This window comes from Poromitra crassiceps (genome assembly GCF_964638095.1).
Source record: "Poromitra crassiceps genome assembly, chromosome: 10".
Lineage (NCBI taxonomy): Eukaryota > Metazoa > Chordata > Actinopteri > Beryciformes > Melamphaidae > Poromitra > Poromitra crassiceps.
In genome coordinates, this window is record NC_139631.1 from 53,181,730 (window position 1) to 53,205,098 (window position 23,369).

The 23,369-nt window shown below is 43.7% G+C and overlaps 1 protein-coding gene across 2 annotated transcripts; it reads right to left on the reverse strand.

Moving 5' to 3' along the window:
- Nucleotides 1-5,177: 5,177 nt before the first annotated feature.
- On the reverse strand, nucleotides 5,178-23,187 carry LOC310783144 (endophilin-B2-like). 2 transcript variants are annotated; one of them, XM_083643936.1, is made up of 11 exons: nucleotides 23,063-23,187; nucleotides 21,264-21,405; nucleotides 18,014-18,142; nucleotides 16,811-16,944; nucleotides 15,325-15,417; nucleotides 12,067-12,129; nucleotides 9,711-9,734; nucleotides 8,146-8,235; nucleotides 6,906-7,006; nucleotides 6,092-6,296; nucleotides 5,178-5,734 (listed from the first exon to the last, which is right to left on the reverse strand). In XM_083643936.1, exons 1-11 carry the CDS (start codon nucleotides 23,123-23,125, stop codon nucleotides 5,627-5,629), a joined length of 1,152 nt encoding a protein of 383 aa, XP_083500062.1. In that variant the 5' UTR covers nucleotides 23,126-23,187; the 3' UTR covers nucleotides 5,178-5,626. The 2 variants fall into 2 exon arrangements, with proteins under 2 accessions (XP_083500062.1, XP_083500061.1); XM_083643935.1 differs by having other exon boundaries at nucleotides 15,313-15,417.
- Between the last annotated feature and the right edge of the window lie 182 nt (nucleotides 23,188-23,369).

The following is a 23,369-nucleotide window of genomic DNA, read 5'->3' on the forward strand; positions in this document are numbered from 1 at the left end:
CTTATTTGTCTGAAATTATACAGGTGGAATTTAATTTTTTTGGAGATCATTTTAATGTGATTGCTGAACGTTAAATTGGAGTCCAGCATCACGCCTAAGTATTTAAACTCGTTAACTACTGATAATTCCTCTGACCCCAGGAAAACATTGGAGCGCGAAGGTGCAATGTTTTTTTTAGAAAAGAACATACAAACGTTTTTTTTTGCATTCAGCACGAGACAAGATTTAGTTAGCCATGCCTGAATATGAGAGAGAGCTGAAGATAGGACACGTGCCGCCTCCACTGGGTTTTTAGCCCTTGTGAAAATAACTGTGTCGTCGGCATAAAGCTGAACATCTACATTAAAACAGTAATCTGGAAGATCATTAATGTACAGGGAAAAGAAAATTGGGCCCAAAATTGACCCTTGGGGGACCCCTACTGGACAGCTCAGGTAAGGGGAGCTGACACCGCCAACCACAGTGCACTGCTCCCGGTGAGACAAATATGATTCAACCCATTTAATGGCCTCAGCAGAAAAATTGAAGCTGGACAATTTAGAGAGGAGCACACTGTGGTTGACGGTGTCGAATGCCCTCTTAAGATCGAGGAACACAGCTCCCACACAACCATCCCTGTCCAAGGAGCCTTTTATTTTCTCCAAGAGCAGGACCAAAGCAGAGTCAGTTGAGTGGTGTGGACGAAAACCAAACTGCATGGGGTGCAAGGGGGTCTGGCTCGTCTCAAGAAATTCTATAAGTTGTTTAGCGACCCATTTTTCAATGATTTTAGAGATTATCGGTAAAATACTGATGGGTCTGAAGTTGTTCATGTCAGATTTATCACCAGCTTTGTAGATTGGGGTAACTGAGGCCAGTTTCCATGCCTTTGGGACGGTTGAGTACTTAATGGATAAATTAACTAGATGCATAATAGGTGGCGCTAATGTCTCTTTATTTAATTTCAAGAAGCTGGTGTTAAGACCATAAACATCTATAGCCTTAGAGCTGTTCAAAGCACTAATTATGTCAATGACCTCAGGTACAGAGATTTCCTGGATGGTAAAAATTGGTACTCCATTGACTGTAGGGTTATTCACCATATTTACAGAGCATGTGGATACGCCAAACTGTTTCGAGATGTCATCAATAGATTTTATGAAGAAGGTGTTGAGTTTTTCAGCCAAGGTGACAGGGTTGCTCACCAGCCGGTTGTCGACATTTAATTCCATAGCTTTAGTGTCCTGTTTCATTTGTTCAACTGTTCAACTGCACAGTTCAGAGATCCCTCCCCCCACACGCACACAAACATCAGATTCATGATGTTTTACAGCAGCGATTTAACTTTTGTACCCTGGGTTTCCTGTGGGCGAGAGACATAGGCAGTGATAGAGAGAGAGAGAAAAAACAGAATTTGGTTAAAAAAAGTTAAACACGAGATCCCGCTGTAAAAAGTTCAAACTGTGTGTGAGACAGGCAGAGGCAGGTTGAACTTTTTTTAACCAGGTATCCTGCAGTGTTTGATATGTCACCTGGACCAGATCTTTCCAGGTACTAAATCGGCTGGGATCCAGTAGATCTGGATGGATCTACATGCTATGGATGTATGGATTTACATGGTATCCCTTGGATCTTTTATTGTCTCTATATCCATGAATAAAGTCAATGAATCAAAAGGCTTATTTTCATTGTGGACTTTTTCTTACCCTGATATTAACCTAACCAATCATCACTCCTCATGCCTAAACCCAACCAATCATCACACTGCATGCCTAAACCTAACCAATCACTCCTCATGCCTAAACCTTTGAGTGTGAAAGTTTTTGCCATTGCTTTGTGATCACTTGTAGTATTACAGCTATATATTTTTTATATTCTTTGGCCAAATTCATTTAAAAACTACATTTATTTTGAATGTGCTAATGTGCTGTGTGCCATATCTGGCTTTATTTGGGCGCGGGGGGGGACTTCATTATAAAGGAACTTTGAAATCATGAAAATTTACTATTTTCTTAGCCCGCCCACAGATTGGTCTAGCCTCCCCCAACCCCCATCCTTAGAGAAAATCCTGGAGCCTGTTCCTTTCATTTTATTGCCCAAAATTGTAGTTTGTAGTTTTAGTTAAACTACATCAAAATGACCAAAAAGTAGTTTAACTACTTGACTCACTACGCAAATATGCATGTAGTTGAACTACCAGCACGCTACTGCAAAATGTAGTTAACCTATGTAGTTCAACTACATGTAGTTCACTACTCCCCAACACTGCCTATGCTGTGTGTGCGTGCGCTCACGCACTTGTGTCTGTACTTCATAAGTGTGTAGGGCCCCGTCAAAACTGCCTTTCATGTACGCCACTGCATATAGGCCTATTTGTGTATGCATGCATGGTTAATCAGACCTGAGAGTATACAAATTATTACTTTACTTTTTATTAAATCCCATACATTTCATTCATTCAGCACAGTTTAGAGACAGGCAATAAATATTTGTGACAAAAAAAAAGAAGGCAAAAATAAATACAAGGTGAGATAAAACAGAACCACAGCAGCAAAGGTAAAACCCAACACAGTTTGACTCAATTTACTGAACCAAGTGCAAATTCTGAAGCAGATTACGTGTTGAGATGATGTTTTTCCGCCACAAAAGGATTACGACATAAGTGCAGACTGGACATCCAATTTTCATGCGTTGCGTTTAGGCAAGTAATACACTTGAATTAAGGTTGGGGCTGGATTTAGGTAACAGACTATTTGGTTAGGGTTAGGTTAAGGGGTTTGGTTGTGGTTAAATAGGAAAAATGTTTGCTGAAAATGAGAACTTCTCGTCACAAATTTGGAATTGAACTGAACTCAGGTCGCATGCACGACCTCCACACCCATACTTTCCATCTTGCTGATTCAGCGTCAAACTACTTCCTGTTTCCAGTCTTACACCACCTCCTGGTGATGGGTAAAGCCTCTGACGTTTCATGCACAGAGCACGTTATCTGCATTTCAAGACATCACACTCGCTCCAAAACGTTGACGAAGTTGAGTGCATCATGCATGTACACATAGTGGATGTGCATCATGCATGTACACATACTGGATGTGCATCATGCATGTACACATACTGGATGTGCATCATGCATGTACACATACTGGATGTGCATCATGCATGTACACATACTGGATGTGCATCATGCATGTACACATACTGGATGTGCATCATGCATGTACACATACTGGATGTGCATCATGCATGTACACATACTGGATGTGCATCATGCATGTACACATACTGGATGTGCATCATGCATGTACACATACTGGATGTGCATCATGCATGTACACATACTGGATGTGCATCATGCATGTACACATACTGGATGTGCATCATGCATGTACACATACTGGATGTGCGAGGAGGACCACATTTCTCATTGTGCAAACGCTTTGGTACTCCTGAAAACATCCAACAGGGACAGGCTACGAGGAGTAGCACATGCAGCACTAAGACAAAGACACTTCAATGTTTTAACAGACAAAATGGCAACGGAAGAGAACCTTGACTGGGAAAACCTTCCTGCTCAGATCGCAAACTCACTGCGTTTGGTTCTGCGGATTTGTAGAGCGAGACGGAACGTGAGGCGACATTATCAGGATGGTTTTAACCAGGCTAACAAAAACCACTAACGAGGCAAAAGCAAACGGGCAGAATACATCTTCATTATAAGGAGTTCGAGTCTTGCATGCTGTAATGTGCTGCACAGTGGAGTCTCTGCTTCAGTAGAGCCTGGACGTCGCTTTGTGAAGAGCACATTCTCTGGGTTACAGCAGATGGCCTCAGCAGCTCCTTCACATCGTCTTAAGGCAGTTAGGATGGGAACGCTTCATATTTGTTTGCTGCAAGAGTTTTCCTACCATGAGGACATCTCCATCTTCAGTGCTATGGGTGAAGGTGTGAGAAGCGAAGGAACATGACAACATGGGGAACGTTGTGTCAGGAAACGCAAAGGATGCAACAACAACTCTGTCACTAGCAAGTCTTCCATCCAACAGTCAAGTCAATGTTTTCACACGTCGTGCGAAGAAAAATCGGAATTAGGTACAAAAAACAAAAGCATCCATGAAAGACGGGGATAATTTCAAGAACTGTATTGATGAGTGTTGGGCAAGTTGTTATGATGTGACTTAGTGTCGGCATCGACCGTCTACAAATATGGACAGTCAGCGTGGCGTCACCCATTGGTTTGGCCGTGTTGAAGCGTAGTGCGGCCGTCGCCATTTTGGACACTTGCCAGCTCGCACGAGACCAGGGGTTTCCCTAGAGCCGCAGCTCCGCCTGCTATTGCTCCATGACCTGTTAAGCACCCCCAAAACAGTCTTTTCTCTCATCTATTTGACTCTAAACAGGCGAGTTATATAAAAATTCACACCCCTTACAGTTGTTGTGAAAGGTGAAATTAGCTATAGGCTATAGGCCAAAATGTGTTTTGGCCCAGGCTGTAAACATGCTTAATCCTGTTGTAAACTCGGGCATTTTAACATGGGGATGAACAGGGAACGACTCCCTTTTGGATACAGCCTCAAGTGGCCATTCGACGAACTACAGCTTTCAGTATCACTTCCGCGGCTTCCTCTGCCAAAGCCCGAGCTAGCCCACTGAGCTAGCCACTGAGCTAGCCACTGACTATCAGCTAATAGTCATATGTCGTGCTTTCATCTGAAGACAGAAAAGAGAAGAAAAATAAGCAATATTCTAATGCTGTCATAACAGAAGAAGCAAAAACACAGTTTGTCGTTGCTTCATCTTGAAAGTGTTCAACTTGTTGAATCCCCACATCCAAAATCATTGGCATTGATGAATTTAAAATCGACCATAAAGGGACTGCGGCAGATATTGCTTGTTTTTATAGTGCATCATATCATCTCAACTCTTCCTGCTATCAGCTTTCCTCAGAACTTGGCTGGAAACCCTGCTAATGACAGTATCTGCTTGTTGTCATAGCCAGACTTTATCTGGCCTTTAAACGTTTGTTAGATGCATGATTACCTGAACCTTGGGGATGCACAACAATAAACAAGAAAAAACGATATATTAAACGACCAAACCAATCAAAAGGAATGTTGTTGTTTTTATCACCACCTATAATTTTTCAGTATTGTCTCCATAATCGCTGCCGTTTAGTTAACACATATTTTTGTTATTGAAAACCAGGTGTGAGTGTGTTGTTTTGTTATTGTACTGAAAACCAGGTGTGAGTGTGTTTTTTTGTTATTGTACTGAAAACCAGGTGTGAGTGTGTTTTTTTGTTATTGTACTGAAAACCAGGTGTGAGTGTGTTGTTTTGTTATTGTACTGAAAACCAGGTGTGAGTGTGTTGTGTTGTTATTGTACTGAAAACCAGGTGTGAGTGTGTTGTTTTGTTATTGTACTGAAAACCAGGTGTGAGTGTGTTGTTTTGTTATTGTACTGAAAACCAGGTGTGAGTGTGTTGTTTTGTTATTGTACTGAAAACCAGGTGTGAGTGTGTTGTTTTGTTATTGTACTGAAAACCAGGTGTGAGTGTGTGTTTCAAATCAATTATTTTTGCGCATGCTTACAGTGGAAGAGAGAGAAATGCATTGGAAGTCAATGACAGGTCCTCATGGCTGTGGTGTGTTTAGCTGAGCAGCTCCAGGTATGTGACAGGCACTTTTCCTTTCAGGTTGCCTCTCTCTCCAACCAGCCAATCAGAGTCCATGCCTGGCACCGTGTAAACTGTGATGAGCTGAAACACACAACAAACACAACAACAAACACACATTTACACGTTATACAGACAGTATCAGCCACACTGATAGGAGATCTCTTCCTACTGGGATTGGTATCATTTTGTATTTTTCCGATACCGGTGGTAAAACGGTAAAAATGGTACTGGTTGCCTAAATAGTGCCTGAACCGATACTTTACAGGAGATTTTAAGTGTCTTTTGGGTAAAAAAGAAAAGAAAAGAGGATTTCAATTGCATTGCGCCAATGCAAATATTTTTTGTAACCGAGTTCCTCGAGGAACTCGTTTCAGTTCAAAGCGTGCATATTATTTCTGTCCGCTAGGCGCTACTTGCTGGTTGATGGTGCAGCCTCACCTCATCAGCCAGAAGGGAGAGCTCACTGGAGTCCGCAGCATCATAATCATAGAGGACTTTGGCCTTCCGGCTTCCCGTAGCTGGTGGCTGCACCTCCTCGATCTCCAGGGTGTCTGCCTCCAGAGGGCTGCCCAGGGCCCCGGGCAGAGGAGGGCTAGCCGGGGCCGAGGGCTGAGCAGAGTTGACGGCGAAGGAATTGGGAAATCTGAGGGAAAGCAGGCAGAGGCCAGAGGTCAGAGGTCACCGCCAGGTCACAGAGAAGAAAGGCACATAACAGGAAACATGAGCACAGCACGAGTGATACTCACACATCTCCACTGCTGCTGAGGGCATGGGAAACAGCAGAGACAAGGCGTCATTTATCTGACTCTCCATAAACAACACACACTGTACTGTACATATATATATATATATACATATATATACAGTACATATACATACATACATATATATATATATATATATATATATATATATATATATATATATATATATATACATACATATCTTTCTCTGGTAGGAGACTCATGTCTCTTAAGTGCAGATAATCTCGCTTCAGGAACAGCACATATCCTGAGGCTGTTCGTTTCCTGAACTCCGACGTGCTTTTTACCTGCACTTTGAATGTAGACCGCAGCTGCACAAAGGAACATGCACCTTAATGTGCGTGTTGTAATGCACTTTATAACGGCTCTCACCCTATTGGTATGTTTGTATAACTGTTTTTGCTGTTCTTATTTCTTTTTATGTCCGTTTTTGTCTGTTTTTAGAGCTGCAGTGAAACAAATTCATGATAGATGGATGTGGTCCTCACCTGCCCAGCTCTTTCTGTAGCTCCATGCAGTGGAGGTGACACTGCTTATAGTAAGCTGCCTGGGCCTCCACAAACTCATGCAAGCAGCGCAAGTGGTTCACCTGCAGAGAAACAGCAACAAACCAGAGTCACTTCTAAAGCTATGGCTGACACAACTTTGACAGGGTTCAACGTAAAAAAAGAAAAAAAATACAAAGAAAGAAAACTGCGTGACGTTTAGTTAGGGGGTAGACTGAGTGTTTTCTCATTTATAAATGTGTTCATGTTTTCACCCCTTCTGATCATTTTTCATATTGTGAAAACAGTTCATAAAGCACGGCGCGCTGCGAAAATAATTCCACCTGCTCTAATAATGACTGTAGGCTAACATTTATAATATATATTATAATATAGTATCATGAACATTGTACATCGAATTTGCCACATTTTGTTGGAAAATAGACATAAAATAAACTCAATATGATACAAAGTCACAAAGAGCAAGCTCCATTTATTTATTTCAGTTTGATCGTCTTCAATGTTTCTTTAATGTTGCTCAATCTGTGATGCAATACAGGAGTGTTCATGTAATGGTCTGCGGGCAGCAATCAAAACATCCACCCTGCAGCTGTGGCAGCAGCCAGCTGGTGATGTGCCATGTCAACAGGAAGCAGTGACGGCCATTTCTGCAGTTCACGATAAGGCCAGAGGGTTGGGCCTGGGATACAACACTACACTTCTGAATGGCAGTGTTTTGGGGGGTGTAGTGGGTGTGGGGCAGAGGGGTAGAGACCCCCTGGGGGGGGGGGGGGGGGGTCACGGGACACCGATGGGTGGGTCACGAGATGATTTCCAGAATGTGTGAAATTGTCCGAAAGAATGGTGTCAAGTACAGAATGTGTGAAATCCAATTTAAAAACGATTAAAAACAGCATTTTTAACCATAATTTTATGTTATGCTTTGTTTTGCTTATGAAATTCTCCGTTTCAATATTTATTGTTGCCAATACCCTTTAAAAAATAATTTTCCAAGAGGAGGCGTGCACCTGTAAAGGAGGCGTGTACCTGTTGTAAAGTGGTGGCCTGCAACCATCAAACAGCACCTATGGCCATATCCACAGTGCTGTGCCACCCAAATAAAACAACAAAATAAAAGATGGCAGAATGATGTGTGTGTGTGTGTGTGTGTGTGTGTGTGTGTGAGACATACATGTGTGTGAGACATACATGTGTGTGTGACATACATGTGTGTGTAACATACATGTGTACTGCTGATGCCCTCCAGAAGCAGCCGGGTGACCTCCTGCTGTCGCTCAAACTCTGTCTGGGCCACACGGAGCTCCTGTTCAGCCTGAGACAAGAACAATTAGACACGTTTACTTTTTCTTTTCTCCACAACTGTACAGTACTATAATCCCCCTGTCGATCTGTGGAGAGCTGTTTCTCTGACACATGTGCAGTCACCAGCCCTTTCTCTGACACATGTGCAGTCACCAGCCCTTTCTCTGATACATGTGCAGTCACCAGCCCTTTCTCTGACACATGTGCAGTCACCAGCCCTTTCTCTGATACATGTGCAGTCACCAGCTGTTTCTCTGACACATGTGCAGTCACCAGCCCTTTCTCTGATACATGTGCAGTCACCAGCTGTTTCTCTGACACATGTGCAGTCACCAGCTGTTTCTCTGATACATGTGCAGTCACCAGCTGTTTCTCTGATACATGTGCAGTCACCAGCCGTTTCTCTGATACATGTGCAGTCACCAGCTGTTTCTCTGATACATGTGCAGTCACCAGCTGTTTCTCTGATACATGTGCAGTCACCAGCTGTTTCTCTGATACATGTGCAGTCACCAGCTGTTTCTCTGATACATGTGCAGTCACCAGCTGTTTCTCTGATACATGTGCAGTCACCAGCTGTTTCTCTGATACATGTGCAGTCACCAGCTGTTTCTCTGATACATGTGCAGTCACCAGCTGTTTCTCTGATACATGTGCAGTCACCAGCCCTTTCTCTGATACATGTGCAGTCACCAGCTGTTTCTCTGATACATGTGCAGTCACCAGCCCTTTCTCTGATACATGTGCAGTCACCAGCCCTTTCTTTTCACCTGACAGCAAGGAGTTTCACCGGCAGGATGTAGTGCGTGTGGGAGGATCACCTTATTCCCCCCAGTTCCCCTCCCCCCAAACAACCAGAGGAGGCCCTAGTGCGGCGACCAGGACTCATACCCCACCGGCTTCCCACCCGCAGACACGGCCAATGGTGTCTGTAGGAATGCCTGACCAAGCTGGAAAGAATTGACCCTGGGTCTCTGCGATGTTAGGTGAGTGCTTTGACTTCGCCCCCTTTGACACGTTTACTTCTTCTAACTAATAATAACTCGATATGCACATATGTTTGTTTAAAGGCATTCTGGGAAATGTAGGAAATCACTACCTGAAGTAGTAGTCGTGGACGAGGCAGTTTGAGGGGAAAGTGGGTTCCCCCCCAAAAATACCTTTATCTAACCGTGATCTAAAAGTGTGAGAAGAGCCACCTGGGTGGGATTTCCCTTGAAGGCAGTCAGTATGGGAATGTCATATTTCTGCTGCAGATGTGTTCATATTGTGTGCGAGGTCAGGGGATGTTCATCTTGCTCATCATCTTGCTCTGGCCAAAACAATTCTACAGAAACAAGTTTCTGCTTTCACATCCATGTTTAAAATGGTCAAACCCTTGTAGATATGTAACATGTCATGTGAACTTGTGATTTGCTGTAGGTGTGGTGTGATGAGGTCACACAGCCTGGTGAAGCCTGCTGACACTGTTGCAATAATACTCACTTTTACTACTTCCTCACTCCAGAGCTGCGAGGCACAAAGCACCAGAAGAAGAGGGAGAGAGAGACACATTAGAACAGAATCACAGCTGCGAGGCACAAAGCACCAGAAGAAGAAGAGGGAGAGAAAGACATGTTAGAACAGAATCACAGCTGGGAGGTTAAAGCACCAGAAGAAGAAGAAGAGGGAGAGAAAGACACATTAGAACAGAATCACAGCTGGGAGGCACAAAGCACCAGAAGAAGAAGAGGGAGAGAAAGACACATTAGAACAGAATCACAGCTGGGAGGCACAAAGCACCAGAAGAAGAGGGAGAGAAAGACATGTTAGAACAGAATCACAGCTGGGAGGCACAAAGCACCAGAAGAAGAAGAGGGAGAGAAAGACACATTAGAACAGAATCACAGCTGGGAGGCACAAAGCACCAGAAGAAGAAGAGGAAGAGAAAGACACATTAGAACAGAATCACAGCGTTGGCACAACCAGTACCAACGTAACGTTACCTACAACTCAATAAAGAATCATCAATGATTTTCAACATCTACCAATGCACTATAAGATAAGAGGCTTTGAGAACGATTAAGAGAAGGATAATGTCTTATCCACTTTATTTCTAGCCGCCATGATGTGTAATTTTTACACTGTTTTAACTTGACAAAAAAAACGTCTATGAGGATTTCACAGCAGAGCCATTCTGCTCTACAGCCGTGTCGTTCGGGCGCTGGGATAACGTAATGCATTGTAGGTAGTCGGCTACTGTGGCTAATGCTAGCGGCTAGCATAATAGTTACTTTACATGGCAGTAAAACGCCACTGAATGCCCAAATTGATTTAACTTTTAACCATTTCGAGTAACACAGTTTCCATACGGACCCCCAGCGTTGGTTAGTTGTTTATAGCGTGACTATATTTATAACTTTTGTAACGGACTCCAGTTTCTGGTTTATAATTCGGGTCTGCAGCCGAGTATAACAAAGGAAATGGCAAGCTGCAACAATAAGTCACGTTAAACCGGACCTTGTACCCACAATTATTTTTTACAGTGGGGCATTCAAAAATAAGGTGGATAATGACTGTAGGGACTTTGCCATTTTTAGCTCCTGTAATAACATTCTTGAAGGGACTGAGTTTTGCTGTGATATACTGTCGTTTTACAGTAGAAGCATACTAAGCCACTTTTAAACATGAAGTCTGGATCATGTCTGGCTAGCCAGAGCAGGATATTTTCCGGTTTTACCTTTTTAAAACATGAGGGGTCTTTGTTTAGAAACAGCTGGAAATGGTCAGTATTCTCTCTGCCAGTGGGCGGGGGGAGGGGGTGCGGGAGCATGCACGTTATTCCCTACAAGGCAAATAGTTGTCGTGTGAGTCGTCGTTGGCGCTGTGCTAAGTTGAAACAGCTTTAGCGAATCTGTAACCAAACTCCAGTCAAAAACATGCCATTTTAACGGAGCTACGGAGGGTCCATTCCGACCACGAGGGGTGGCAATGTGCCAAAAATGAGCGCTTCCGCCTTTCTTACATAAAGCCGCCCAGTCAAAATAGTGGTCGGACCATCGTCAATCACTGTGGGTGATTTATTTTATAAGTGGCATTCAAGTCATATCTGACTAGTTTTCAATGTATTTCTCCCCACAAAAGTTAGGCTAGGCCTATGTCTCACTTTTTCTGACATGGGATTAAGCAAGCAGCGCAGCAGTAAGCGTCCCTCCTCTGTGATGCACAGGACCTGTCTGCCTGCATAGCTGAAGCGCGTTGGGATCCCTAGGCTCTACCAAACAATTCAAGCCGTTTGCAGCACTTGAGGAAACCGTGAGTTTGCTCGTTTAATTCGTTGATATAAGCGATTGCCCGAACGATTCATTAATTAATAAACTACGTGAACGTGAAGTGCCACCACCCGCCCACTCAGACATAGCAGCTACATGATCAGGATCATGACCTGCCAGTGTTTAACTACAGCTGCTTTTCCTATAATGCGGATCTTATACAAGGGGTTTTGATGGATATGATACGGACTCACGGGAGTGCGCGTAAGCCGGCTAATTGTTGTTTAACATGCAGGCCAACCGGCTAGGAGCTGGTTATAATCCTGATTCCACTGCATGTTAAGAAGTGGCTCATGTGTCTAATAAGTTAATACGCTAATTAGCTTGTTGCATTAGGGGCATCTTCATTTATTGGTTTCAAATGAGAAAACAGAAATGTTGCCGCTATAAATAAAGTCAAATTGATTCTCTATTTCTTTACTGTGTATAGAGAGAGATATACCCAAAAGAAAAGCCACATTTAATACTCAGAAAGATTTTTTTTTTTTTACCGAAATAAGGAAAATAAAAATATTCCATCAACTCCTTACCGCAGAGGCGCTGGCAGAAAGCACATAGTTGCGGGGTCTGGTCTCCTGAAAGTCAGGTGCCATCTACAGGAACAATACAGTAGTGTAACATACGGTAACATCTACAGCAACAATACAGTAGTGTAACATACGGTAACATCTACAGCAGGGGTGCCCAATACGTCGATCGCGATCGACCGGTCGATCGCGAAGGTAGTGTGGTAGATCGCATGGCATTGAGGGATTTTTTTTTTTTTTTTTTTTATAATAAAATAAAATATAATGGAAGTACATGCAGTTGTTTATTTTAATTATGGATCATAATACAATGCAATTATATTGTAAAGTGAGAAAAAATAAATCATGTATTGGGGGAAAAAGTGATGCATCGATTTAAGATGCATCGATAATCGTAATCGAATCGAATCGTAGCCCTCTGAATCGTAATCGAATCGAATCATGTGGCCAGTGAAGATTCACAGCCCTAATGTCAAGTGGTTGTGGGACAACGAGAAAGTGTTGTGAGGTTAGTTACTGCAGGCTGGAAACGATGTGTGTGCGTTTGCGATGTTGAAACTGGACTGGTAGATCTCGGGAGGCTGGCTACTTGAAAAGTAGATCTTGGGTCAAAAAAGTATGGGCACCCCTGATCTACAGGAACAATACAATAGTAGTGTAACATACGATAACATAGAGACATGGCAAACCAGTGCAACAAAATGAACAAATAGCATGCACAGAGAGCTACGGACGAATGAAACGGAAGACAGTGAAGACATGAAACCATTATCTCTGAAGTGGCTGCTACTAAACAGCTAAAAGCTAAAAGCACTGATGATGACTTTAGAACTTTAGAACAGTCCATCTATGTGTTTGTGCTGGACCGCTCGCTATATGTTTGCCAATATATGGGGCAGAGATTTTCCTTTGATTCAAAATCAAATATCAGCCTCTGGTTTCTCCCTGACCTGCCTTGTTTTTGGTAGATTTAGTTTATAATTGCTCAATAAAGTTTCTGTAAATTAATTCTTCATTTAGAGGCAGTACTGTGTCCAAGATTTCCCCCTGCCATTGAATAAGAGGGTGGGTCACCCTGCTGACACGAAAATATTGTTTCTATTTTAGTGTCCTAAATATTGTTTCAGAGGCTGCAAACTCGACAAGAAGAAAAATCTGGGCGAAACACTATTTGATAAAAAAAAAAAAAAGCATAAAATCAGACCAATTTAAACATTGAATATCAGTACACAACGTCAGCGATCAGCAGTTTTAGTCGACAAATGTTGGCGTCAGCCTTCAAAGAGCAGTGATGGTCACACCTTGCTGGACTTGCAGTTATGCCAACATGTACCCGAGTCTATTTGATCAGAACTTTCATCACCTCGGCTGTGTTTGTGACTAACGATAAAAGAAAGGTGCAGTCATGTGATGCAATGGCTTATGTAAACATCCTTCCTAAGCGGGAAATGAGTCGTGACTCATCCGCTACAAAATACATAGTCTTTGTCTACAACACCTGTTTGCTGCCTGGCAGAGACAACTCATGAACATGCACAACATGCCCACATGCATACAGGTTGCACACGTCTGATTTGATCTTTGTCAATGAGCAGAATTATGCCTCCATCATCACTCTACTGAGAACAAAGATAGTCAGATTAGATAGTCAAAATCAGATCTTTCACCTCCAAAGGGAGCAACCAGAACAAACGTAAGCATTTCAAGTGTCCCCACAAGAAAGGCAGTGGGGAGTTAGAAGGCACAGACGTTCCTTGGTACATGGTGTAATGGGGCAAGCATGATGTCGATTAGGAACTTCTAGTCCAGGCAAACAATGGAAAGTAAGCAGAGCCACACTGGATCTCAATATCACATGTTGTTATTGTTGTTGTGTTTGTCCCAACATCCAAGACGCAGGAACAGTCTGCCACCAAACTGGATTGTTGGACTTTGGAGGGAGAAGAGTAGCCTGTACTCACCCCCTGGTCTAATGATGCTCGAATGCCTGGACTCAAAAGTACCAATGGACTAGTCCCCGTTTTCCAAGGAAGGAAACAACCTTTTTCTTCTCCAGGCCACAGTGCCTGTATGTCCTTCAATTCAGCAGCCACTTTCACAATTCAGCTAGCCAACTAGCTTTTAAAGCCCAATTCATGGTCAAAGTTTTTCTCTCGTTCCCTTGCTTTGCTCTTCTGTTAGCATAGCTCAGATGCATTTTAGCATTGCTAATTTCCTCAAATGCATGTTTTAATGCAGTGTTTCTCAACTGGTGGGTCGGGACCTAAAAGTGGGTCGCGGGGCCGTTTTGAGTGGGTCGCAGATGTGTGCATGAGAACAAAACAGTTATTCTGGTCATTGAGGACGCTGCCAACATGACTGTCTTTCAGAGGCTCATTTTGAAAGGCAGAGTGAAGATACTGAAGGTACCATATGATACTAGAAGACCTAAGGCATCCATTGGTACCCACATGCCATGCTAGCTTGTTGCAAAGGGGCTAAATGACACAAATAAATTGGACAAAATTCTGAAAATTGGGCCGTGGCTTAATGACTAAGGAAAAGTGTGGGTCATGAGGCTAGACCAGTTGAGAACCACTGTTTTAACGGGTTTCTCTGAATGGGAAAAGCATGTGAGACGGGAAAAAGAAATAAGCCAAAGTGAGCATCTGAATTCTTTAATACTCACTTCTCCCTCACACTGTGAACATTTAAGACACAGACATGGTTAGTAGGGGGCGGGGCTAATCCCGGTGGCAGCTAGAGAGTGATTAATGACAATGAGTATTGATTAGGGGTGGTGTGGGGTGTAGGGCCATATGATTTCCACAGTGAAAAAGAAATGTAATCCAATTTTAAACATGGAATATTGCAGAATTTTCTATAATTTGGCTGAAATTTATAAAAGTAGGCCTAATTATCAAACTCAAAAGTAGACCTAATTTTTGTAGTAGCCTAAAGTATTTCATTAAAAAAATGTAAAATAAGACTAGAGAAATAATTCAATTTCAACTGGGGTGTTTTGAGAGGGGGGGTCAGTCTTGCATTGGGACCCTTACGTCACTTCACAACTTGGTTTTCACTTTGAGAAACAAGTCGACGAGGCTGTCAGAGAGTCAAGTCATTAAAAAAAAATCTGAAACCCCTCAATTAAAATCAAATTTGAAAAATGTAATTTGACGAAAATAAAATGGAATTTGGGAAAAAGAAAAGGGAGATCAGAAGAAAAAACAGATTTCATATGGCCCTAGGGGTGGAGGAGGGGTTGACAGAGGGACTCACCGCAGCCTTGGCCTCTGCTGCCTGGGCCTTCTTTAGACGCGTTTTACAGGCGTCCAGATCCAGGCGACGATTCTCCAGCAGGCGGCGTTCTTTCTGAAAGCAGAAGACAACGACAGACAGCAGCTTCAGCCTCAGGAGCCAGAGACAACTGAAACACACACAAGTCAGGACCATGCTGCCCTCTAGTGGTTGTGTTCACAGTTCAAGGAGAAAAGCTTTGACTTCAGTGGGAATTAAACATGATAGTAATCCCATTTGCGATCAAATAAAATAAATTAAAAATACTTTTCCTCTATTGACTGTTACCCACTGAGCCACCATGTGCAAGTCCATGTGCAAGTCATATATTGAGAACCCATATTGGGAACCCGCAAAGTCTGTGTCAATACAAGTATTTAGGTAGATGTTAAATGATTTCAGATTCAGTTGCACTAACCTCGCAGTAAGCAACATTTGTCTCTTCGTTCACAGTAAAATGCTCCCAAATCGCTGACATTTTGCTATTTTAAAACGGTTAAAATGCAGCCTACACTTCACCCTACAATATAGGACCTCTGGGCATGGGCTCACTTCAGCCTGTATCCATAATTGCTTTTTAGGACAGCAAACAGTTGAAGGGAGTTCACCTGTAGGAACATGTGTACATAAAGGCCCTACATTAGACCAGGGACTCCCAAACTGTTCAGAGAAAGTACCACTATGCACCAAACTACATTTCCCAGGGAGCACTTCCACTGCAGATACCAACCATTTCTTCCCCATGAAATTTAATTTGCTGATTTAACGAGGCAATATATCATCAGAAAGGCTAAATAACACAACATAAGGCTATTGGTTCCAAATAGACTTGGGCCATTGGACGAATATATTACTGACCGACGATTGGCCGGGTCTACCTACGGTTGATTTTTGGGGAATCGAGCGCACCTTGCATGCAAGATGTCTTCACAAATGAGGACCACTTTTATGACTTCTGAAACGTTTGCTGTTTCATAAACTTTTGTTAAGCACAGACCTTATTTCAAGCATTTTTCTAAAATCCTCATACAAAAATTCCATTGACTTTTGCACATAGGAAGTGGAAGTGCTGCTAACATCCAGGTCTTCTGAACTCTTTCCTGCAGTACTCCACTGAGCTGCATTGTCGACATGTAAACCCCTTAATCGCACTACGACATCCTATCGGAGATTTTGCAGCATTTTGTGACATGTACGGCTGCTTGACCACGCATGCTCTAACTTCCAGCGAGTTGGTGCAACCTGTTTACAGAAGAAAAGATGGCTGCCATTGGTAAAAAGAAGAGCCAACATGTTGTCCCTAACACTGTAGCAACATGACAGACAGGAATATGAATGGAATATTCTATAAGCAACTAAACATCTTAATCAAAATATTGTCTTATCTAGATGAAGGTTAATAGTGGGATTATTGCAGTGCATGTAAACGTAGTCAGTGACCAGCAGTAGAATAGCGATTCAGACTCACTGAGATGGTCCTCCAGTCTCCTTCCAGGAAGTTCCTGAGTGGGGTGAGGAAGCTGATGGCTGAAGTCTGGATGAACTCCCTCTGTGCTCCTCCTAGTCTTCTCTCACATTCGCCCACCTTGATCAAAGTGCTCCCTAACAGGAAACACATTCGATCAGGTTCATATGCATTCTTCAGTCCTAAATTCCATACTTCTTTCAGGCTTTTCATGTGTAGATCTGACTGGATAAGAAGATTGTTGTCGATGTCAAATATGATTTATGCACGTCATGGCCGGGCCTGCCACTAATCCATATAAAGATTTGAGTGGCCATACATGGTGACAAGTCAAAGATATATTTATTGAAGGAATACGGTCAAGATATGATCGCTTCAGCAGAAGCGACAGGATCTGTGAATTTTAACCTTTGTGTTTATAGCGAGTTCCCTAATATGGTTGTCTGGCTTCCCGTTCTTGATTTGCTATCATCGAATAAGATCATCTAAGAGAGGAAGTATAGCTTTGTCCCTATATGAATAGTGAGAGTTAAGTGGACACAAACATCCAGAACTCTGCTGTCCTGAAAGTAGAGTCTGAGCTCCAGAACTCTGCTGTCCTGAAAGTAGAGTCTGAGCTCCAGAACTCTGCTGTCCTGAAAGTAGAGTCTGAGCTCCAGAACTCTGCTGTCCTGAAAGTAGAGTCTGAGCTCCAGAACTCTGCTGTCCTGAAAGTAGAGTCTGAGCTCCAGAACTCTGCTGTCCTGAAAGTAGAGTCTGAGCTCCAGAACTCTGCTGTCCTGAAAGTAGAGTCTGAGCTCCAGAACTCTGCTGTCCTGAAAGTAGAGTCTGAGCTCCAGAACTCTGCTGTCCTGAAAGTAGAGTCTGAGCTCCAGTGGCTTCAGTAACCCACACTGCATGAATAATGGAAGGCCTGCAGCCAACTTACTGGGTTTTCTGTTGTTTTTTTTTACAGTCGATGGTGAAAATGTTTGACATGCGTGCACACACACACACCACACACACACACACACACACACACACACACACACACACACACACACACACACACACACACACACACACACACACACCACACAACACACTCCCACTCCCACTCCCACCACCACCACCACCACACACCACACACACACACACACTCCCACCACACACTCCCACCACACACCGCACACACACTCCCACACACTCCCACACACTCCCACACACCATATTGACTTCCAGGGTCAAAATCCTTCCCGGCATCCTGCATATACTGGCCCAGCAGTTCTCCATTGGTGATTCTGCATGGTGCCTTCCTGTCCAGCTTCTCATACAGGAACTCCTCGATCCTGGCACCTGCAGAGAAGACAAGGAGAGCTTGACTGGTGGCACATGATCCTGGCACCTGCAGAGAAGACAAGGAGAGCTTGACTGGTGGCACATGATCCTGGCACCTGCAGAGAAGACAAGGAGAGCTTGACTGGTGGCACATGATCCTGGCACCTGCAGAGAAGACAAGGAGAGCTTGACTGGTGGCACATGATCCTGGCACCTGCAGAGAAGACAAGGAGAGCTTGACTGGTGGCACATGATCCTGGCACCTGCAGAGAAGACAGGGAGAGCTTGACTGGTGGCACATGATCCTGGCACCTGCAGAGAAGACAAGGAGAGCTTGACTGGTGGCACATGATCCTGGCACCTGCAGAGAAGACAAGGAGTGCTTGACTGGTGGCACATGAAGGCAAACCGCAGCAGCAGAGATGAGTTAGATCATGAGAGGCCTCATTCTCCAGGTGCAGCACCTGTAAACACAGCAATGCTAACTGCAATTTAAAGATGTCAACATGGGACTCACAAATGACGTCGCATGAGTGTAAAGGCAAGTTTATGGTTACTGCAGTGTGTTCACACAGCATGTATGTTACTGCAGTGTGTTCACACAGCATTTCATTTCAGTCGCGCACAGAATCAGCTATCAGTTTGCACAAAGTTTGTGCAAACTGCTAGCTGATTCTGTGTAGACTACTTCCCCAGGAACCATCTAACATACTGTAGCAACCATAGCAATCAGCCTCTGAACTGACTGTGGCGTTTGTGGAGGCATCCGCGGAGTGCAGAGCTCGGTGTGGACTCTCCACAGACCCCCTGCGGAGCTCTGCACTCGCCGAACAGACCCCCCCCCCCCCCCCACCTGCTGCACGCCACCACCAGACACACTGCAGTAAGTTGGCCTTAACGGCCCACCTGCCTGTTACTGCTATGTAGGAGATCAAAATGAATGGCACATCAAACAAAATGACACAAACACACTGGCTTCCTGAGTATATGCAGTGTTTTCCACAAGGACACCACAATCATTTTTTGTTTGTTTGAAATTTAAAGTTGTGACCTCATTTGATTTTTTTTTATTTTTTATGTTTGCACCATTACCATTCTGTTGTATCCTGCACCAATCACAGTGATGGGCTACCATGGTAGTGGGTGGTACTTGTGGAAAACAGAGTATGTCAAAACATATCTTTTACGGAAGAAATGCTGATTAAAAATCATTAAAGGAACAGCTCATCCTTAAATCGTAAAATACATATTTTTCCTCTCACCTGTAGTGCTATTTATCCATCTAGATTGCTTTGTGTTAGTTGCCTGAGTTTTGGAGATATCGGCCATAGAGATGTCTGCCTTCTCTCCAATACAATGGAACTGGATGGCACTCGGCTTGTGGTGCTCAAAGCGCAGAAAAAATACATTTGAAAAACTCAACAGCAATGTCTCTTTCCAGAAATCATGACCCGGTTACTCAAGATAATCCACAGGCCTTGTTGTGATCAGTTTCATGTGGGAACTATTTTCTTTGGCCGGAACTACACCCGCTAGCTAGCTAGCTGCTGCTCTAGCTGCAGTCTCATGTAGGAACTAGCTAGCAGCGAAAGAAAATAGTTCCTACATGAAACTGATCACAACAAGGTCTGCGGATTATCTTGAGTAACCGACCGGGTCATGATTTCTGGAAAGAGACATTGCTGTTCGATCTTTCAAATGTATTTATTCTGAGCTTTGAGCACCACAACGAGGCAGATCATCTCTACGACTGAGATCTCCAAAATGTGGCAGCTCACACCAAAACAATCTAGATGGATATTAGATACATGTTTAAGTTTAAGTTTATATAATTTATTTAAAAAAAAAGTGAGTATGCACAAACATTAATTATTTTGGGGGGGAAAGTTGTGTGCACCAGAGTTAGCAGTAAGCTAATTTCCATTCATAATAGCACTACAGGTGAGAGGAAACATATGTATTTTAGATTTTAGGGGTGAGCTGAGCGGTTCCTTTATAGACCACTAATGACACACTATACTCACCAGTGTGATCAACTGTAGCATGGAGAATAAAAAGTCACAAGTTAGAGCCCTCCTACTCTCCTACATGTCATTGCATATCACTGTATAATGCAGAAAACACGCTACAATGTCAAAGCCCTCTCCGTATGCGCCGAGGGCTGCGGCGCGGCTTGGCGAGCCTGCGGGCGCAGCTGGCATGGAGCTCCCGAAAAATGTGACTCGACGCAGCTGACGTGAACAGCGCAAGAATAATGTCATGTAGATGGGGAGATAACAGGAGAGAGTCTAAGTGTATATGCACTGCATTCTCTCCTTGGGCTAACTTAATAATAATAATAATATTACTACATGATATAATATAATTACATGATGATGATGTAATGATGACCAAGCTGATATTCTGTCTACTGTTCCCTGGGCCATCTTGGCTCCATTCGGGAAGCTACGCTAACGATGCTAAGGTGGCTAACGTAGTCTGGCTGGATCAGGTCTGGCTGCCTGTCAGTAGTGCCAAAGTCACTCCCTCTCCATTGGATTTCATCCGCCATTCATTTTTCCATAGAACTTTTGCATAAACTGCCTAGAAAAAATGTTTTACTTGGTTAAACCATGTGATTCAACTATACTTAGAATGAGGGGAGACCATAACATTTGACTCACACACACAAACGGGGTGGGCGAATTTAGATGAAAAGTCAACTTTGGCCCAGCAAATTTCAAATAGTGTTTTTGCTAGAAATGCCCATCATCCCTAATCAAAGGCCAAAGTGGCCTTACCCTAAAAATGACTTAATTCCAGGCTTGATACAGCCATGCAGAATATGGATAATAAACAATTGTAAAACACAAATATATCAATTACATTTCAATCAACACTGAAATGTAAAAGAAGAGCAGAATGATCTGAAGTAATGAGGGAACATAGGCCTGAGGGAACATAGGGCTGAGGGAACATAGGGCAGAGGGAACATAGGGCTGAGGGAACATAGGGCTGAGGGAACATAGGACTGAGGGAACATAGGACTGAGGGAACATAGGGCTGAGGGAACATAGGCCTGAGGGGACATGAGACTGAGGGAACATAGGGCCGACACCCCACTTTCCACCTTTGTTTATTTCAGTGACAGCCATCTTACTTGGGTTAGGCTGCAGCAGGACTTCTGTTTGTCTGAATATCTTCTCTGTCCAGTTTTTGGTGCAGTCTGCTCGGCTGGCCAGGTTCTCATAGCGAGCATCCAACTCCGTCTTCTCAGCCTGGCCCAGTTTCTCCTCTGTGAACTGAAGCAGAACAGTCACACCATCATAGACTATCTGTGTTCCTGACCTGGCCCAGTTTCTCCTCTGTGAACTGAAGCAGAGCAGACAGTCACACCATCATAAACTATCTGTGTTCCTGGCCCAGTTTCTCCTCTGTGAACTGAAGCAGAGCAGACAGTCACACCATCATAAACAATCTGTGTTCCTGGCCCAGTTTCTCCTCTGTGAATTGAAGCAGAGCAGACAGTCACACCAACATAAACTATCTGTGTTCCTGGCCCAGTTTCTCCTCTGTGAACTGAAGCAGAGCAGACAGTCACACCATCATAAACTATCTGTGTTCGTGGCCCAGTTTCTCCTCTGTGAACTGAAGCAGAGCACACAGTCACACCATCATAGACTATCTGTGTTCCTGGCCCAGTTTCTCCTCTGTGAATTGAAGCAGAGCAGACAGTCACACCATCATAGACTATCTGTGTTCCTGGCCCAGTTTCTCCTCTGTGAATTGAAGCAGAGCAGACAGTCACACCAACATAAACTATCTGTGTTCCTGGCCCAGTTTCTCCTCTGTGAACTGAAGCAGAGCAGACAGTCACACCATCATAAACTATCTGTGTTCCTGGCCCAGTTTCTCCTCTGTGAACTGAAGCAGAGCAGACAGTCACACCATCATAAACTATCTGTGTTCCTGGCCCAGTTTCTCCTCTGTGAACTGAAACAGAGCAGACAGTCACACCAACATAAACTATCTGTGTTCCTGGCCCAGTTTCTCCTCTGTGAACTGAAGCAGAGCAGACAGTCACACCATCATAAACTATCTGTGTTGCTGGCCCAGTTTCTCCTCTGTGAACTGAAGCAGAGCAGACAGTCACACCATCATAGACTATCTGTGTTCCTGACCTGGCCCAGTTTCTCCTCTGTGAACTGAAGCAGAGCACACAGTCACACCATCATAAACTATCTGTGTTCCTGACCTGGCCCAGTTTCTCCTCTGTGAACTGAAGCAGAGCACACAGTCACACCATCATAGACTATCTGTGTTCCTGGCCCAGTTTCTCCTCTGTGAACTGAAACAGAGCAGACAGTCACACCATCATAAACTATCTGTGTTCCTGGCCCAGTTTCTCCTCTGTGAACTGAAGCAGAGCAGACGGACCATCATAGCTCAGCTGGAACACATCCTCTGCTTCTTAGCATTATGGATGAATCCGGTTGATGACCTGGCCTTACTGGAGCCACCTGCCACTCCCTCTCCCTTCCCTGTTGCTCTCAGCTTCAACTTGGTTCAAGTAAATACAGAAAACATTGAGCTCAATAATACATTTGCGTTTCTTAACTGATTTAGCGTTAACATTCTGTTAATTTACATGTTAGCTAACCGACTGGTTAGAAACCCAACAGTTAACACGTTAGCATGTGAAACATCATTATAAGTGTTAGAACATTATCTGATAGGTAATGTAGTCCATTGAATTCGTTGCCGCCCCACCACCGTTAACGTTGGCAACAATGTTAACCATATGATCGCAGTAATAATAGTTGCTCGCTAACTAGCAGGCTAGCGTTGCTAACACAGTTAAACGTTAGCTTAGCTACTGCAGCGTCAGATCAGAACCCGTGTTTGATATAACAACAGGGGCTCAGCTGGCTGTCAACATGAGGGGGCGGTCATCATTACCTGGACAGCCCGTGTGAAGAACACGCCAGCATCGGAGGCTAGTTTCTTCATGTTGAAATCCATTCTGTCTGTTGTGTGCTAACGCTAAAGCCGTCTGTCTCTCTGCTCTCTAGTGATGTTTCATTTGATACCCAGCAGCAGCTATGATGAAGCTGAAGTCTAGTGTCGTGTCGAGTGAGGGCAGTTCCGCCAAAGAACGTACATTGATAAGAAGTCAGAGTTAATTAATCGCTCCATTGCAACATCAGCGAGCAGCAGCACGCCTCCACCATTTTGGCCCCCAAGGAGACTATAGTGAAACCTGTCT